The 18,565-nt window shown below is 38.3% G+C and overlaps 1 protein-coding gene across 6 annotated transcripts in view; it reads right to left on the bottom strand.

Moving 5' to 3' along the window:
* AKAP11 (A-kinase anchoring protein 11) overlaps positions 1–18,565 on the bottom strand; it is a 62,563-nt gene that overhangs the window by 24,920 nt on the left and 19,078 nt on the right. For all 6 annotated transcript variants that reach the window (XM_030565785.1, XM_030565803.1, XM_030565794.1 and 3 more), the window contains 5 exons: positions 15,900–15,947; positions 13,373–13,507; positions 11,336–11,600; positions 6,053–10,724; positions 2,953–3,108 (listed from right to left, as the gene is read on the bottom strand). In XM_030565785.1, coding sequence (XP_030421645.1) covers positions 2,953–3,108; positions 6,053–10,724; positions 11,336–11,600; positions 13,373–13,507; positions 15,900–15,947 — 5,276 coding nt within the window. The remainder of the gene's footprint in view (positions 1–2,952; positions 3,109–6,052; positions 10,725–11,335; positions 11,601–13,372; positions 13,508–15,899; positions 15,948–18,565) is intronic.

Here is an 18,565-nt window from a genome sequence, read left to right on the forward strand (position 1 = left end):
TTGTCCACAAGCTTGTTGACCCTCTCAAAGAATTCTAATAGATTGGTGAGGCATGATTTCCCTTTACAAAAACCATGTTGACTATTCCCCAACAAATTATGTTCATCTATGTGTCTGACAATTTTGTTCTTTACTACAGTTTCAACCAGTTTGCCCAGCACTGAAGTCAGGCTTATCGGCCTATAATTGCCGGGGTCACCTCTGGAGCCCTTTTTAAAAATTGATGTCACATTAGCTACCCTCCAGTCATCTGGTACAGAAGATGATTTAAATGATAGGTTACAGACTACAGTTAGTAGTCCTGCAATTTCACATCTGACTTCCTTCAGAACTCTTGGGTGAATACTATCTGGTCCTGGTGACTTATTAGTCTTTAGTTTATCAATTTGTTCCCAAACCTCCTCTAATGACACCTCAATCTGGGACAGTTCCTCAGATTTGTCACCTAAAAAGAATGGCTCAGGTTTGGGAATCTCCCTCACATCGTCAACCGTGAAGATCAATGCAAAGAATTCATTTAGTTTCTCTGCAATGGCCTTATTGTCCTTGAGTGCTCCTTTAGCATCTCAATAGTCCAGTGGCCCCACTGGTTGTTTAGCAGGCTTCCTGCTTCCGCTGTACTTAAAAAAAAATGTTTGCTGTTACTTTTTGAGTCTTTGGCCAGTTGGTCTTCAAATTCTTTTTTGGCCTTTCTAATTATATTTTTACACTTCATTTGCCAGAGTTTATGCTCCTTTCTATTTTCCTCACTAGGATTTAATTTCCACTTTTTAAAGGATGCCTTTTTGCCTCTCACTGCTTCTTTTACTTTGTTGTTTAGTCATGGCGACTCTTTTTTAGTTCTCCTACTATGTTTTTTAATTTGGGGTATACATTTAAGTTGAGCCTCTATTATGGTGTCTTTAAAAAGTTTCTATGCAGCTTGCAGGGATTTCATTTCTGGCGCTGTACTTTTTAATTTCTGTTTAACTAACCTCCTCATTTTTGTGTAGTTCCCCTTAATAAATACTGCAGCATGGGTTGGCAACTTCTGGCACGTGGTTCACCAGGGTAAGCACCCTGACGGGACGGGCCAGTTTGTTTACCTGCTGCGTCGGCAGGTTTGGCCGATCGCGGTTCCCACTGGCTGCGGTTCGCAATCCCAGGCCAGTGGGAGATGCGATTAGCTGAACCTGCCGACGCGGCAGGTAAACAAACTGGCCCAGCTCGTCAGGGTGCTTACCCTGGAGAGCCACGTGCGAGAGGTTGTCAACCCCTGTACTACAGTGTTGGGCCGCTGTGGTGTTTTCCCCATCACAGGGATGTTAAATTGAATTATATTATGGTCACTATTACCAAGCAGTCCAGCTATATTCACCTCTTGAACCTGATCCTGTGCTCCACTTAGGACTAAATCAAGAATCACATCTCCTCTTGTAGGTTCCAGGACTAGATGTTCCAAGAAGCAGTCGTTCAATGTGTCAAGAAACTTCATCTCTGCACCTATGCACCCAGTTTATATGGGGATAGCTGAAATTCCACATTATTATCGAGTTATTTATTTTAATGGCCTCTCTAATCTCCCTAAGCATTTCAGTCACTATCACCATCCTGGTCAGGTGATTGATAATATATCCCTACTGCCATATTCTTATTATTCAAGCATGGAATTACTTTCCATAGAGATTCTATGGTACAACTTGGTTCATTTAAGTTTTTTACTTCATTTGATTCTATGCTTTCTTTCACATAAGTGCTACTCCTCCACCAGCACAACCTGTTCTGTCCTTCTGATATAATTTGTAACCTGGTATTACTGTGTCCCACTGACTAACCTCATTCCACCAAGTTTCTGTGATTAATTATGAATTTGGTGCTCTAATGTATTATAGAGGTTGAACCTCTCTAGTTCAGCACCCTAGGGCCCTGACCGGTATCGAACCAGAGAATTTGCCGAACCATGGGAGGTCAATGCAGAGTGCCAGCGGGTCTCCACAGGCGTGGGAAGTAGTAAATTATCTGTTTTCAGAAGTTCATAACTTTCTGGAAAATATTTCTTTCCAGCTGAAATTTTACATGCATAGGTTAGCCCCAACCTACAGATGGAGTTCTAAGGAAAGTTTGGGAGGTCAGGGGGGAGGAGGAGTTCCTCTGCTTATGCGTTATGAAAGCTGAAAAAAATCTCATACCTTCCCCCAAATTTAAGCAACCTCACATATACTTTTGCTCTTACAACTAAAAAAAACAAATACAAAACCAAAAAAAATCCAGATAAAACTATAATCTGAAATATTCATGTTAACTAGTCCTCAATAAGGATGAAGCCCTTATGTTATTTGTAAAAAACATTAAGTCAATTATATACATGTACAGTGGAAATTTTTGCTAATGTTGGAGCTACTATACTAACTGAAACTCTACCGTAACATACTAATTAATATCTTTGCCAATAAAATGGATTCTCTACTGAAATCTTAATTCTCCTGTGGAGCAAATGAGCTCTGCAGGAGGGAGCCCCTATTCTGAAGAGTTTATAAATCAGTGTAAGGGTCAATTACCGTATTCATGTTATCCATGCCATGTTACATATACATTGCATTCAGCAGTCATGTTGCTATTAAAATTAGTATATTAATATACAGTCATTAAATATATACAGTGTTCAGATTTTACTCATGACATGTCAACAATATTATAAAAACTGTAACTTGATTTCTTGCCATGAGAGTTTAAAATTCATACCCTAACTATTAATATACAATCTGTATAGGTATGAATGTGAATTCACACTAGAAAAATCCCCTTCTGAAGGGCAACACTGATTTAAACATAATAATGCTGAAGCCAATTTTAGTGAAAAAGCATCATTCTGGTTCAATAGAAAATAAAGTTTTCTGATGAAAGAGAGAAAGCTAAATCAGATAAACATACACTGAGGTGATCGTGTAAGCAGATAAATGTGTTTACAGTTACCTGTCACTGAGGTGAAGGAAACTGCTGCTCTCGTCGGGATGTTCATCTTCAAAGCTTAGATTGGACCAGCTGCCAATGCTATCATCACCAATACTGAGACTTATCTGCTGGCTAACAACAGATTCAGCTGAGTGAAATCCTTCTCTTCCCATAGAACTAAACCAAAATTAAGATGACAGCATTACTGGTGGTGTATTTCACATTGTTCTGCAAAAATTCACTTAGCCTAATTAGCAAAACAGGGAACATTTGTCAACTGATTCAACTATTCCCTTTTGTATTTACAATTGTCAGAGACTATATATTCAAGCCTGGGAGCACCACTTAGGACCATCTTTCACTGGGAAAGTTGGGTAGTAGCATGGACACAAACCCGAATTTCAAAAACTAGCTTGTAGCATTCCAGCACTACCACAGCCCTAGTTCCTGGGCAGTTCAGTCTTGCAGACTTCACATTTACTAAGTAAGTACACCTACACAGGGAGGACCTGGCATCTTTGGACTTGCCAGTGTCACTCTGACCAATTCAGCTCCATCAAGGCTAATACAGTCACTGGCATTTCAAGCACCCTGTTATACAGAACTGCTCAAGGGTAGACAACATGATGCTTAAAACGCTGGTGGCCTCCTACAGCCCTCTCTGTATTAGAAAAAATGTCCTAGTGTAGACATAGGGTTAGTCTCCCTGTTTCAGAAAAAATAGGCATGTCCATTTATTTATAGACTTTTCTCCTCTGCACATGAAGCCTGAAAAATCTAGACTTTCAATACCTAGAACCAAATCAAGCGAGTAGGCTTAATTTGCATTAAAAGTATTTCTAAAACCCTTCATCAGGCCCATTCTGAAAGAAAACTCAGGTCATTCTGAAAAGTGGTTCAGTCTGAAAATTTTCCTGCCAAGTGCATATAAACTACTCTTAGGGACATATTGTGGCTACCCACATGCAGCTGTGCTATGGCTAGACCAGGGGTCGGCAACCTTTGGCACGTGGCTCACCAGGGTGGGAAGCGGGGTGGGAAGGGTAGGAAGTGGTGGCCAGCACGTCTCTCGGCCCATGCCGCTTACCGTAGGCCCCACTGGCCTGGGACAGTGAACCACGGCCACTAGGAGCCGCCATCGGCCAAACCCGCGGACGTGGAAGGTAAACAAACTGGCCTGGTCCGGCCCGCCAGGGTTCTTACCCCTGCAGGCCGCATGCCAAAGGTTGCCGACGCCTGGGGTAAAGTCTTATTTGCTCACCACCCCTTCAAAGGAAACAGTCATAATACGGCTGCTGTGTTCACAAAGTACAAAGATTACTATGATTGTGCTACAGGCAACATTTCAAATTTTAAATGGGGTATGTGGTTCTGAGGTGTTGCAAGAGTCCTTTTCCACAACATCAGCTAATACCATTAGGTGAGTGCTATAAGGGGAAGGAGGGAAAAGGGAGAGAGAGACATACACTTTTTATACTGTGTAGTAAGTACAAATGATGAATATGCTCCTCACAGCAACCTTTGAAGTCTGTATATCTTATAGAATCACAATGTCTCCCTCCGACATTACTGGTCTGGTGTATAGTTGCTTCCCCAATCCATTATTCCCTTGGGCTCTCAGCACCATAATTAAACTTGAAACTTTACATGAAGTTTTGATTAAAAAGCTGCATTTCTGAACCTCTTGCTGAAAAGTGACATTTCTGACATCAACAGTATAAGAACTCAACAGTACTTTATTTATAAGGTAAATTCTCATTTAATATTACATGTACTCTGAATAAGGATTCCAAATAACATAAGTAAAAGGGCCAAGTAATATGAATTCTCAGCCTTCTATCTTTATATGCTACAGGGAACTTTCAGTGGAAGGTCTACACTAGAAGGCAATCAAAAAAGGAGAGGAAAAGTTCCTTGAGTTTTGGTAGCAGTTCAAGCTCTTCATGGCAGAGACCATCATTTATTATGTGTTTACACCCATCATAATTTTGCCTTGAAAAACTGGGAGTAGCCTGGTTGGAGCCATTAGGCACCACCACAGTACGTTAACACATCTAGGTATTTACATTATACATCACCAGACCATCTCAGAGTCAAGCAAATAAAACATAGTTTATTGCCAAACAGATCTCACTCCAAGGCCATGATGAGAGAAATACATTGTTATTAACTATTACTCAGTGAAAAACCACACTGAAGAGATAGGTCTTGAACTTGGACATGAAAATGGTGTTATTTGAAGTCACTTTGATCTTTGTAAAATCTATTTTCATTAAGAACTAGATGTTAACATACCTTCTCATTTACTAATTCAACTATATTCTGTTGCATCTTCTACCAAGATATTTAAAGGCATTCATTTCTTTCAATATACCTAAAAATATGGATTAGTTTAAGGACTTGTAATACATTAGTCTCTATCAACAATGTAGCAAGAGCCTGCAAACCAGTTTCTAGTCTGCTTTAATAATCCTTTATCAACTAAAATCATATATAAAAATAAAATCATTATTTAATATTTATTTCATATTTCTATTTTCAAATATACCCAATTTTTTTCTTCCAGAAATTAAGACAGTGTTAAAGTACAATTACAATCAAAAGAGACTATGTAAACACCTACTTAATGTAATACGCCTGCTCTTGGTGTACACTGCAAGTCACAGATTCTGTAAGTCAGTACTTTAGAGCTAATGCAGCTATAGATAGAATTGGATTACACTGTGGCTCACAGATCAACTGAATTGTCAACTAAATTCCAGTAATTTATATCACTGATAAAACAATCTGATCAGGATGTTAGAGAAAAAAATCACAGAATCCCATTTACCAGAGTCACCCATCAGAGCATAAATACATTCTAAAGAAGGCTAGAAATTAGTTTGCACTGACATTGAGCTCCTGTAGCTGACAAGATTATTATTAAAAAAATTCCGAACAGTCTGGAGACCACCAGCAGGAGGTTCCAAAATAAACTTTATAATTTAAAATTATATTTTCAGAATGTAATTGTGGCAAAAAGTGCTTCTGACCATATAAATTTTCAGATTAATAAATTAAGCAAAGTGGGTGCCATTTTCTGGTAACAATAGCAAGAAAATAGGAGAGAACGTAATGTTACCTTATGTTAACAACCTGACCAATATTAGTCATAGCTGAAGTCATTATTTCTGTAGTAAGGCTTTCAGCAAAGCTGACTCCACCATGTCCAATACCACTATCAGCTGTCAGACTTGTGTTACTCAGCTCTCTCTCCGCTTTCTCAATAGCTGCACCAACCACCTTCTCAGAAAATACTGTCTTCTGTTCCATGTCAATGTGAATTTTGGGAATATCAAGGTGAAACATTCTTGATTTTTGACAGATACCACCCAACCCTGAATTGGGGATCTGCCTGATTCTAGGGAGGGGTTCTTGCACAGGCAGGTGTGGAGATGAACTTCCAGTACAATACTGATATTCCTTCATACTACAGTATCTGCAGGCTGTTCCAGAAAAGGGAAACAACTTTTCTGTGTAAGTGAATCTATCCCCATTTTTCCTGTTTTCAGCAGCTTGGAGAACAGCAGACTCCAAACTCATTTCTAAGGTGTCATCCACTACTTTTCTAGCATACTCTTCTATAGCTTGAATGATGTCTTCTCGATAGCCATATTCATTTAAATTGCCTGTGCTATGATACAATTTATGTTTTTGTGAGAAAGGAGGAACTGTTTTAGAAAGTGTTGTTTTAAGGCAGTCCCCTGTGGTTTCATCAAATTTAGATTTTCTATATAGACAGGAATCTGTTAAGGATTTTGGCAAGCAAACTGCTGACATTTTCAGTTTTCTTCTGACATCATATGTTATACGATGAGCAAGGGATTCAGAAAAATGTAACAACTCTGTACCATCAGTTCTGTGTAAATTGTTTATTTCACAGGCTTGGCCTCCACACCTTTGAACACCACTTTTCATTTGCCATTTTGTATCCATATCTTTGTTCAATATCTTGAACAGCTCAAGCCTACCATTTACCTGTGTGTTCTGTACAGGAAACATTCTTCTGTTGTATGTCAGCTTGATTTTCCTGGCAGCTTGTTGTAGGCCTGATTTTATAGATCTATAAGCAAGTCTACTAGCATATTGATCCATTATTAACTCACTGTTGCCACCTTCCCTTTTCAGAACTCGAATGATGTGATCTGCATATTCATCAGTCACGCTTTCGCAACTTGGATACCGGTAAGTCAGACCGGTTGTTCCTAAACTCTGAGGTAATGAAAGTACAGATGAATCTACCTCTCCGGACCACTGGTTTACTACCGGACACCACTTCTCTTTTGACCTACAGTCTCTATCATCTTTTCTGAGAGAAAGACAATCTACATGACAGTTAACCCGCTTCAACCTCAGCAGCTTGCAATGCCTTGATTTTATCATCTTCTTAGCCTCATTGATAACCTTTCCAGCCATATCACCAGCATAATTCCACAATGAATGTAAAGTTTCTTCTGGGATATTTATAAAGGCAGTATACCCACATATTTTGTTTTGTGCGTTTAATTGGCAGTGTCTGTCAGCTTTTCTTTTAATTGTTTTATCATCTAAATGGGAAGCAGCCATTTCAGTTGCCACAGAAATGATATGACCAGCTAAATGATCAGCATACTGTACTGTTTTCTCTGAATGTTCAGTTTTCTCCACAAGCATTTCAGAGTGTTCTTCATCTTCACTACTTTCAGCTTCTTCAGAAAGTGATCGCATGAGTTTCAGCATAAACTCTTCCTTTTCCAAGGAGTCATGTTCAGTTGCAGACAAGGCAGCAGCAGATGAGTTATAAGGTGTAGAAGGCGGTGTTGCAGGTGCAAACTCCTTTGCTAATTCTCCCTTGAGTTTCTTGGTAAGCTTCCTTAGGTTCCGCTCAGAACTAGTCTGAGATGGTACTAAAGGAGTTGGTGGTGGTGTATTAGGTACTGCACAGACATTTCCATCTCTGATGCTTGATTTATCTTCCATCTGCAAAGAATCTTCACAGCCAAACATCACCAAAGAAAGGTTACTTGCATGTAGAAAACAGCTCTCCTGCCCCAAAGCTGAAGGAGCTAGCGTTGTTTTTTGCATATCATATTTTTTCAATAGTTTACTTTGGGATTTTATTGAACTGCTTCCTGAATCAGTAAACTCTTCCACATTACAACTAGCGAGAGTCACAGTAGGACAAGGAGGTGGAGTGCTTGAAGAAAACCTACATACTTCATTTCCTTTACGTTCCTGAACACAATCTTTAGGTACTGAAAGTAAACACTGAGCAGAGTCAACTGACGTAACAAGAAAATTAGGTGGGTTATTCAGAGGCAGCTGCTGTGGTTCCACAATTATAGGAACAAATCTGTGTTTCTCGGATTCTTGTTTCTTTACTGCACTATGCAGTTCTTTTTTACAGTTATCTGTGTTCATCTGTAAGCCTCCATTACATTCCACAGTCTCATTTGTGTGGGAGAACATAGATTTAGTTTCATCTACAGACTGTTTTACAATACACTTGGCCAAGTGATCAGCAAAAGTATTCTTAGGAATATCTCCACCAACACACTGCCAACGAGGTGTTTTTCTAGTTACACAATCTGTATATTCCTCCACTGTTTTGGTAACCCCGGATGAGGTTACTGCTTCATATGCCTCATTTACTATCATATCTACCATTGTTCCAGAGAAACTGTTGATGCTTGTTGGTCCAGTTGTTAAATCTGAAGTATTATTCACTTCAGGATTATTTCTTTGTTTGAAATCATTCTGGTTAAAAAAACATCGTGCACTACTTTCAGTACTTTCACTGTGATCTGCAGTCAGGTAAATATTTCTAAGAGAAGCCACTTCCTCTTCTCTCTTTTTTGTTGTAAAATATGGCTGTGTAGCGTTTTTGTACATTTTCAGACTGCCACCTGCTGTCGAACAAGTCCATACTTTTGCCTTATAAACATCAGATGAAGCCTGATGTTGATAAAGTGCTGTTCCAGCTAAGGGTACTAGTATTGAACTTACAACACCAGAAGTACAAAACAAGGCTTGCTGTACAGTATATTCTTTTCCAGTTTCTTGTACTGGATTCAATGCTAAAAGTGCATTATCATGAAAATTAGGAAAAGCAGTGGTAGTCTGTGTTGACTGCAACGGACTTTCTGCACTTACATATTTTATGTTGTCCATGGAAACACTAATTGCTGCTTGCGTTGTGAAGGTAACATCAACCTGTGATAATTCAATGAAAGCTTCCTGAATGACAGATTCAGACAAATCTTTGGCATATGATCTTACTACTTTGTCTTCATAATCAAAGGCCCAATCCCGCGCAGTCGTTGGTGTTGATGGATGTGAAAACTGGCAAACTTCCATGATTCCCTCAAAAATAAGTTCCTCGGTGAGGTCTGCTGCAAATCTTGCAACTGTGTTAGTAAATATTTGTTGCTTCACGTATCGCATTTCTTTTAAAGCACTTGTTATAGCTTCACTGACCAAAAAGCTTGCTAGCCCATTAATGGCACGTTCCTTCAGTGACAAGGCTCGCCGCCTTCCTATCTCATAAAAAGCCATTTGAAAGACTGAAGAAGTCAATCTAGCAGCCAAGTGACACAGTGCATTGGTGCATGAAGAAACTCCTTTTTGTAAGTCTTTAAATGCAGTACCAAAACTTTTTTCAACCAGTTCTGCTGCAAATTTTTGTATGCTGTCCTTAATCATTTGTGATTTGTGTTTATATTTAACTTTTTTAGCTGGCTCCTTGTCAGAAGTTTTCCTCTGGAGTTCTGCGTTTTGACCTTTTTCCTCTTTTGAGACAATCCTATTAAGGCTGGAAATGTTTTCAGCATGTTTCTGTAGTAATGTAGACTGAGAAGGAAAAACAGAACCCAGGATTTCAAATGAAACATTGTTTACATAATCTGAATATTCACTATAAAGTGTATCATGATTTTGATTAAGCCCATCTCCATTGATATCCATCCGACAAAGACATTCAGTTGAAGCACAGCTCCCTAGTGGGCTGAAAGCTGATGATCTTATAGGGCTGAACAAACCTCCATTGTCTTCTCCTGTTTTCATTGGCCGAGGGGAGTCTGGAACATCAAAGAGGCTGCTATAGGGCGATTCTGGTTTACGAGGAGTTGGCTTCCTTACATTGGCTGGAAGAGTGGGACGATCAAACTTGAATTTTTGAGGATTCATAGTAGTAGTTTTAGAATGCAATTGTTCAAGGGAAATCTCTCTCTTCTGGGGTGGATTACCAAGGATGGGATCCCTTATAAGTTTACAAGTACTTTCCAGAGTCTGTTCCAGTTCATCAAACTGATCAAAACTGTCAAAAAATTCACTTACTTCTGAGTCTGAGTCCTCTATACCATCTTTCACTACTGGAATTTTTGGTAGCTGAAGTTTTGCCTTCAAGCTCTTTTGATACCCTTCTTCATCTAAGAAGATAACAGGGCTAGGGCTGGAGCAATCTGACTCAGATGATTCAGCAGGAGAAGAAGAAAACAATGTTTTATGCAAAACATTAACACGTTGGTCAGAGGAATTACATGGCTTGTAAAAACTCCTCTGTATCCAAGGATCAGAAATAGAGGTTGTGACTGAATTCTTTACAGATGAGGACAGTTCTTTAAGTCCCAAGATATTTATCAGAGAAGCAGAAGATTTGGCAGATGATTTTCGATGCCCAGAGCGCACAATGATCTTTGAGTCAATAGCTTCTAAACAATGAGCAGGGATGGTCTGTGAAGCAGCATCCCGGTGATTCTGAGTAGTATAGGTTGTGCCTAAAAAGAAAAAGAAAATACTTTAAAAACAAAAGAGACTAAAATAGCAAACTAGGTAATTGATTTTGACAGTAATATCTAGATTTGCAATTATTACAATAAGTTAGAGGGTCTTTTAAGACTAGAGAAAATTTTAAAGAATAAAGTATTCCATAAGCACTTTATTTTGCCAATGACAGTTCCCCTTCTACTGCAGGTCTTCTTCTTAGCATATGCGCAATGTGCCTCAGGTGGCGCATGGCCAGAATTCTTCACAGAATTTGGTCCACTGGTTGGATCATTAGCTTCCCCAGCCCGGGCTGGGTACTGATGAGGAGTGTGGAGTTAATATGACTAAGAGCTCTCGTCTTCATATCACAGATTCTACTTTTTCTGGATCTGACCCTTAGTCAAAATCTTTGCTTTACGTCACATGCATGCTGCTGTGGAAAGAACGGCGAAATCTCAGATTATTTGTTTGTTTTTTAAAAAGGGGTCTTGTATGATGGTGATTAGCAAAAAATAATTTGATATGGATTTCATGTAGTTTACCAGTGCATGAAAATCCCTCTTTAGCCTACATTGCAACAAATGAGCTCTGCAATCTATTTCAACAGGGCATGAAAACTAACCAGCATTTTGTATCTTTGAAGGTTCATCCTCATCTAAATGCTCAAAAGCAGTGACAAAATCATCCTCAATTGAAGACACTGACTGATTAGTGTCATCATCCTCTGCATGGGACATCTCTGTTTCATGTTTCTGTAATGAGTATACTTCCATTGTATATCTTACACCAGTAGCATATTTGCTCAGTAAGGTAAATATAGAATCAACTTTGATCCTTGGGAACGAAGGAGACAATCTCATCACACAAAGCACTCCAGAAAGATGATTCTTGAGAAAGAAAAACAAGAAAACAAAAGAGTTTTCTCAATAACATACTTTCATCTATAATGTAAACTTGGAATCATTTAAAATGGCATGAACAACAAGAGCACAGGTCAAGGACATAAACTGTAGTGAAATTGTTGTTAAAGACATTTGTTAATATTACTGTAATTTAAAAGGTATAACAATAATTTAAGTCTTCATCGCATATTACAAACAAAACTCCATTTTATAGACGAGAATAGTGAGGTAAAGAGGTTAAGTGATTTATCCAATATCACTAGAGCCAAGTTTTGAGACGGTTTAGAGGCCCCTCTTATCCTCCAAGTACATTCTGAATATAGGAGTTCTTTAGAATGAATAAATCGCTACACTAAACAAAAACAAAAAAACAAAAAACAAAACAAACAGAAAAAAAATGAAGAAAACCCTGCTGATTTGTTTTAAGTAGTTTTACTCCTGCAAGTAATACAATTACTTCATTATACATTATTAGTCAAGACAGTTTTAACAAATTCTAGCTATCTTCACTGATATTTGGAGAGGAAATGGGAAGTATCAAGTGTTGAGAGCACCTAACCTATCCTGTAACTTCTCTCCCCTGTTGTTTGACAGAAGAACAACACTATATCTGAGAAGAGTTGAGAAGACTAAGGGCATATCTACACCACAAAATTTAGTCAACATAAGTAGACATACAGCCACCACAGTAATTAATTTGACTTTTAATGTCCACCCTATGCTCCTGTCAGCGGTGTGCGTCCTCACTAGGAGGACATGGCCCTCGACCTAACTACATCGACTTAAGCGCTATACTTCTCAGAGAAGGAGTTACTAAGTCAGCATAGTGGGTGACTTACATTGGCAGGAGCAACATTTTAGTGCAGACGCTTACAGAGTTAGGCTGATGAGATGCCTTATGTCAACCTAACTCTGTAGAGTAGACCTGGCCCCACTCAACCAGTTTCATCTTCCTTCCAAATGGCAGTACAAAGGGACTATGGTGTGGGGAGCAGAGGTACGGGGATTACTGGATGAGCACATAGGCATTTTGCAGAGGGCAGCTGAGCATGCAGGTCAGTTGCTTTCACTGCATGCTCACTGTCAGGCAAGTCTGCTGATGCTCAACCATGTTCAATACAGCCAACTGTGGCTCACTTTGGGGATGTCTTCAATTTTTTTTTCCTTGGCCATCAAAGACTCAGACTTTTGAATGGTGAAGAGGAAGGGAGAAAGGGCCTCACGGGGACTTGTTCCTAGCACATATTCCTGCACAATTTGCTGTTGCTTAGTTCAGTGCTTATGTTTTCCACAGCAGAGTATCTCCCCAGAACCAGGAAGGAGAGAGGAAAGTACCTATGATAAAGTACCTTGCATTTCTTAATATTTCATAAATTGCAGCAGGAATCTCTTTAGTCAGTATAATATTTATACCACTATTAATAATATTAAAAATACCATCAGACAAGGTGGGTGAGCTCTGTGTAAACTCTATGTAAGCTCGAAGGTGTATGTCTTTCACCAACAGAAGTTGGTCCAACAAAAGATACATTACTTCACTTACCTTGTATCTCTAATATCCTGGGACTAACATAGCTACAACACTAAAAATATCAGAGCACTTATATAACACATATAGCTTCAAAACGCATTAATAAAGTAGCAATACCTGGCCAGGTTATTGCCAGAATTACTTTGTAACACACATCTGAAAGATGCAGAAACTGCAAAACACATTAATATTCCGTATACCTTATAAAAAGGATTAGGAATTTTACCTGATGTTTACAGACATCACTGATTTCCATGGGTTTATTTATATCCTTCAGGAAAATAACTTCCTTTTCATTTAGACTACAGAAATGGAGTGATTTCAGAACATCTGGGAGCTCTACAGAAACAGCAGCCAATTCCTAATTCAAACACAAATTCACACACTAAGTATAAAACTAATATGTTAACAGTAAGGAAACTTTTCGATCTGGAGCAGTAGAAAGTTAAATAAATATTGCCAGCCTCTAAGTCTGTCAAAATCATCACTCCTTCCCTTCAGTTTTCCAATTATATTCCCACACCAAATTGGAATCCTGCTTAAAGGGCTAGTAATTCAAATCTCAAAATACCTCTACCGGAAGAAATATAATATCACTGCCTCTCAAGACTCAGGGAAACTTTTTAAAGCACCAAGAAGAGACTTGGGAGTAGTAAAGGGCAACAGAACATCACAGCACGTATGTAAACACACAGAGGGAACATCTGCATGCAACTATTTCCATTGGGTAATCCCCACATGCTGTGGGTTCACCATTATCAGGTTTGTATCTGAGCAGAATATTTTAAAAAAATAATCAAGTCAGGCTTATGTTTAACTAGGATCTTGATCAACACAGAATTATGTTTACCTAAAATAAATATGAGTGTTTATTATATTATATTACTTACTTTTTATACAGCATAAACATTGAGAAATTTTTAAAATTATACTTAATCCAATATAAATGATTGAACACAGTGGACCCAGCTTTCTCTTAGGCCTGGTCCACACTACGCAGTTAAACCGATTTTAACATCGTTAAATCGATTTAACGCTGTACCCATCCACACTACAATGCACTTTATATCGATTTAAAGGGCTCTTTAAATTGATTTCTGTACTCCTCCCCAACGAGAGAAGTAACGCTAAAATCGATATTAACATATCGATTTAGGGTTAGTGTGGCCATAAATCGAAGTTATTGTTATTATTGGTTAGCTACCCACAGTGCAACGCTCTGGAAATCGATGCTAGCCTCGGACCATGGATGCACACCGCCGAATTAATGTGCCTAGTGTGGCCGCGTGCAATCGATTTTATAATATCTGTTTTATAAAACCGGTTTATGTTAATTCGAAATTACTCTGTAGTGTAGACGTACCCTTAGTAAACAGAATTATTTGTGCAACCTCAAGTAAAGAGCCCAGGGTTTGGACCTGTGTGCTTAGAAAAATATCTGTAAAGTGATTATTTTTACAGCACCCTTAGTGTACTTGGCACTGAATGCAAGTCTGAGCACAATTTAACTCACAGTATTTATCCTTTTGCTTTTACCTACCAATGGACCGTTAACTAGGAAAGCTGCTATATTTAATGACTAACACCTTCCACCATACACCTTGTGCTTTATATTAGCTGTGGAGAGGGTAAGTCATTTTGGGGTTCATGACCTAATCAGAAAACCACAACAAAGAGGCTGCTAAGACATCTATTATTTTCCATTCCAAGAACACACACAAAAAGTAAAATGTCTAAAAGGTACAAGATAAGTTTAATGTCTCCTGATTTTCTTTTACACTTTATTGCACATGTTTAAATGCAAATACTCACACCCTGAAACCAAAATAATTTAAAAATTAACCACAATGTACTAATAAAATCAACAGCTCAGTGATGCTTCTAATATTTATTTCATACCACTCTACTTCAAATTTCAAGTAAATCATATTTCTCACTTATTTGTAAAAATCTTAACTGCACAGTAGTCAAAAGTTCTACTTTGATATGACCTATACCATGCTGGGAAGGAGGAAAGCATGAATTGCAAAGTAGTTTCATATATGACCTATAACATCTAGAGAACTAGGAGAGAGAGAACTACAAAGTAGTTTAAGGGCTTGTCAACACAGATCATGCATGCATTTAATAAAAGGTAAGTTGTTAAACAGATTTAGTGAAACTAGTACAAATTTTGTGCCTGGAGTTTCTTTCTTTGTTTTAAACTTGTCCGATATCATTTTAGCTTGTACCTATAGTTTACAAGAGTGTTCACATACAAAGTAGCACTGATTTATCCTCACTTCTAAAGTTAAACCAGGCCTGAAACTAAACACACACGAGAGAGGGTTAAATTCTTAATATTTTTTACAGTTGCATGAAATAGTCGTCATATTTTTGTTACACTCTTGTTTTAAAAACAAGAACTGCTTATCTAACTCTCTTAAGAATATCTTAAGATCTGGCCACGTGTATTTCAAAAAGCACAGACCCCAAGGCTGGCACTCAAGTTAAAAAAAAAAAAGGGGGGGGGTTAAGATTTTCCAGGGTTCTATATTCCAAATGAATACAAAACAGTGGAGGTCATACAAAAAAAAAACAAAAAACAAACAGTTAATTACAATGATTAAAACAGACCATTTATTTTAAAAAGCATGTTCCATGGCATATTCTTGACATAAAAATAAGTATTAGGGCTCTCACACCAAAAACATGAAGTATCTCAGTTATAACTCAAGTGTTGGAGACAAAGTCATTCTTTGTATATACATTACCTGCATATGAGCAGCATTTGTCTCTCCAGCAAAACCTAGAAATGTGACCTGTAAAACAAGCATACAAACAATTTGAAATACAAGATCCAGAAAGAGTCTCCTGGTTTTCTAATTATAGAGAAAGCTGCTTAGAACTGAAAAGTGTAGTGACTCTAAAGTAAAGTTTCATATTGTTATCATCAAGATCCATTATGCCAGGAGAAATGGCCTTGCTAGGAAAATATAAATTGGTTCTGTTTTGCGTCAATAATTTAGGAGGAAAACCTAACAGTTTGTTTTGAATCATAAGATCAGAAAAAAAAGTCTCATCTAATGCTTTGTTCCAAGTGCTAAATAAAAATACTGTTTCAGGAAGGCTCTTGCTCAATCTCAATGGTCACTGATTCCCAAAGGAAAGAAACTCGGGTGCCTGAAAACCAGTCACAGCTGCAGGGTGTAAGCAATTAGTATAAAACATGTCCCAGTCTAGGAGTGGAAAAATCATGAGATTCCATCCCAAGATAAGTAAAAGTCAGAGCGTATGCACTCAGAGACCAGAAAGAGGATCGCTAGCCTGTAATCATACCACAATCTCAATCTTAATTCCATTTTAACATAGGTTTATTTTTTTGTTTGGGAATGCACTATACAGATTTCAATACAAGTGATGCTAAAATATTTACTAAAATAAGAGTCACACTGCAGTTTAATATTAAGGTCAAAGCTGTGATATAGGCATATATTTTGCAAAAAGTCAAGATCTGCAGAATTTGATGTAATTTACCTTGGAAACCACTGCTCAACTTCAAATATACCACCACCATCTCAGATATACTTTAATTACACAAAAACTAAGTTTAAAAATATTATTAAGGTTGTAAAGTCATGTAAACAAAAAAGTTAAGAAATGTCAAAATAACATTTGTCTACACAAGCTTAATTTTGCCTCCTGGTGCATATTCATTAGGATATTTTTAATTACATGATCACATTCTATTTTAGCCACAGGACCAGGCCTCATTTAGTGCACAGGACAGTGCTCATTTAATTAGCAGCTATTTAATATTTTGTTTTAGTCTCATTGTTCTGTATTTACCACATATTACTACAAAACCTGCTCTGAAGTCAGAATTATTCATTTTCTCATGGGCTCCTCTCTGAGGTTCATCACTATAGTATCTCAGTGCTTCACAAACACTAATGAATTTAAGACACGCACAGTAAAATGAGGGAATATAACTATCCCCATTTTACAGATGGAAAAGGAGTCTCCAGGATAGCATTCAACTGCCTTAGCCCAGAGACCATTCTTTCTCTTCCTGCAATCCCCTGCCTCATTCACTGCATGCTTTCCAACTTCTGGAACACACGAGATAGGAGTTCTACGGACAATAGCCTCCTTCACTGTACAATCTTGATTCATCCCCAGAACAGGTCCATCTTGTGCACTGAATGAGGCAAGTAAGGGTCCTGTGGAAAAAACAGTATGTAATTTAAAGATGGCACTGTAACACATAAGCACAAGGCAGCTGAATTAAGGCTGCACACACAAATTAAACTCTGGCATATCTAAGTTCGGATTGCTTGATTTTGCAATCTAATATTCCCATAATGTAGGGTGGGGGGAGTATATAATTTCCTAGGTTTTTAAAAAGGCTAACTAAAAGAAGCCCCCAGGAATTCCATCATGTGGCACTCATATTGGGTCCCACATAGGTCATCAGCAGAGCTGGAAAATTTAGATCCACCACACAAACCTCTATTACTTGAGGCAACTGATTTCAGTAGTAGGTTGTCATCCTCTGTGGATCAGCATTAGAGATGAGTCACACTTTGCCAGTAGGCTTCTCAGCTATTCAATGACAGAACAATAGTGACACTCAGGAATTTGGGGTGTTATTCCAGGCTCTGGAGGGAGTTTGCTTTAGGGGGCCCAGACTATTTTGCCCATCCCCCACAAGCTTATCCCCTTCTGCCTCATTCCCATCAACCTGTCCCAGACCCAGTCCTGTCTCTTCCTCATATTAGACTCCTGGTCCCAGTCTCCACTCCTCAGGCTTATCACCCCAGTCCCAATTTCCTTGCCTAGCCAGTCTCTCCCGGCTCACTGTTCAAGCCCCAATCTCCCCCACTCCCAGTCCCTTCCACTCCCCACGCTTATTCCTAATATCCTTGTTCAGAAAGTCCCAGTTCCGCTCTCTCCCAAATTTAATCTAGGAAAATATTAAAGTATTTACATAATAAACAAACTCAGCCTGGATGCTGAAAGTCAAGCTATTATTTTTCTGTTACATATCACTGGTAATAAAGATGCTGAAATTGGACCTTGGTTAATAATTATGTTGATAAGCAAGTCAAAAAGAATTCATCTCACTTTCAAATCTCACTTTCTAATAATTTCACTGGTTCTGCAGTGCTAATAAGAGTTAAAGCTAATAAAAGGCTGTCAGTAAGATAAGCAGACAGAATATATACAAAAACAGATCTGTTAAATGAGGTGCTATTTTCATAAAACACTGAAGTTGATAATGCCTCTTCAATTCAGCCAATATGCACAGATTTGTATTGCAATTGTTCTATCTCCTTTACTCACGCTATGATACTATATTTGAAGAAACTGCATTTAAAAACTCAAATAGTTTTGAATGAATGCAGTCTGGACTGAAAGGTTCGAAAGATACTTAAAA

This window comes from Gopherus evgoodei, chromosome 1 (assembly GCF_007399415.2).
Source record: "Gopherus evgoodei ecotype Sinaloan lineage chromosome 1, rGopEvg1_v1.p, whole genome shotgun sequence".
Lineage (NCBI taxonomy): Eukaryota > Metazoa > Chordata > Testudines > Testudinidae > Gopherus > Gopherus evgoodei.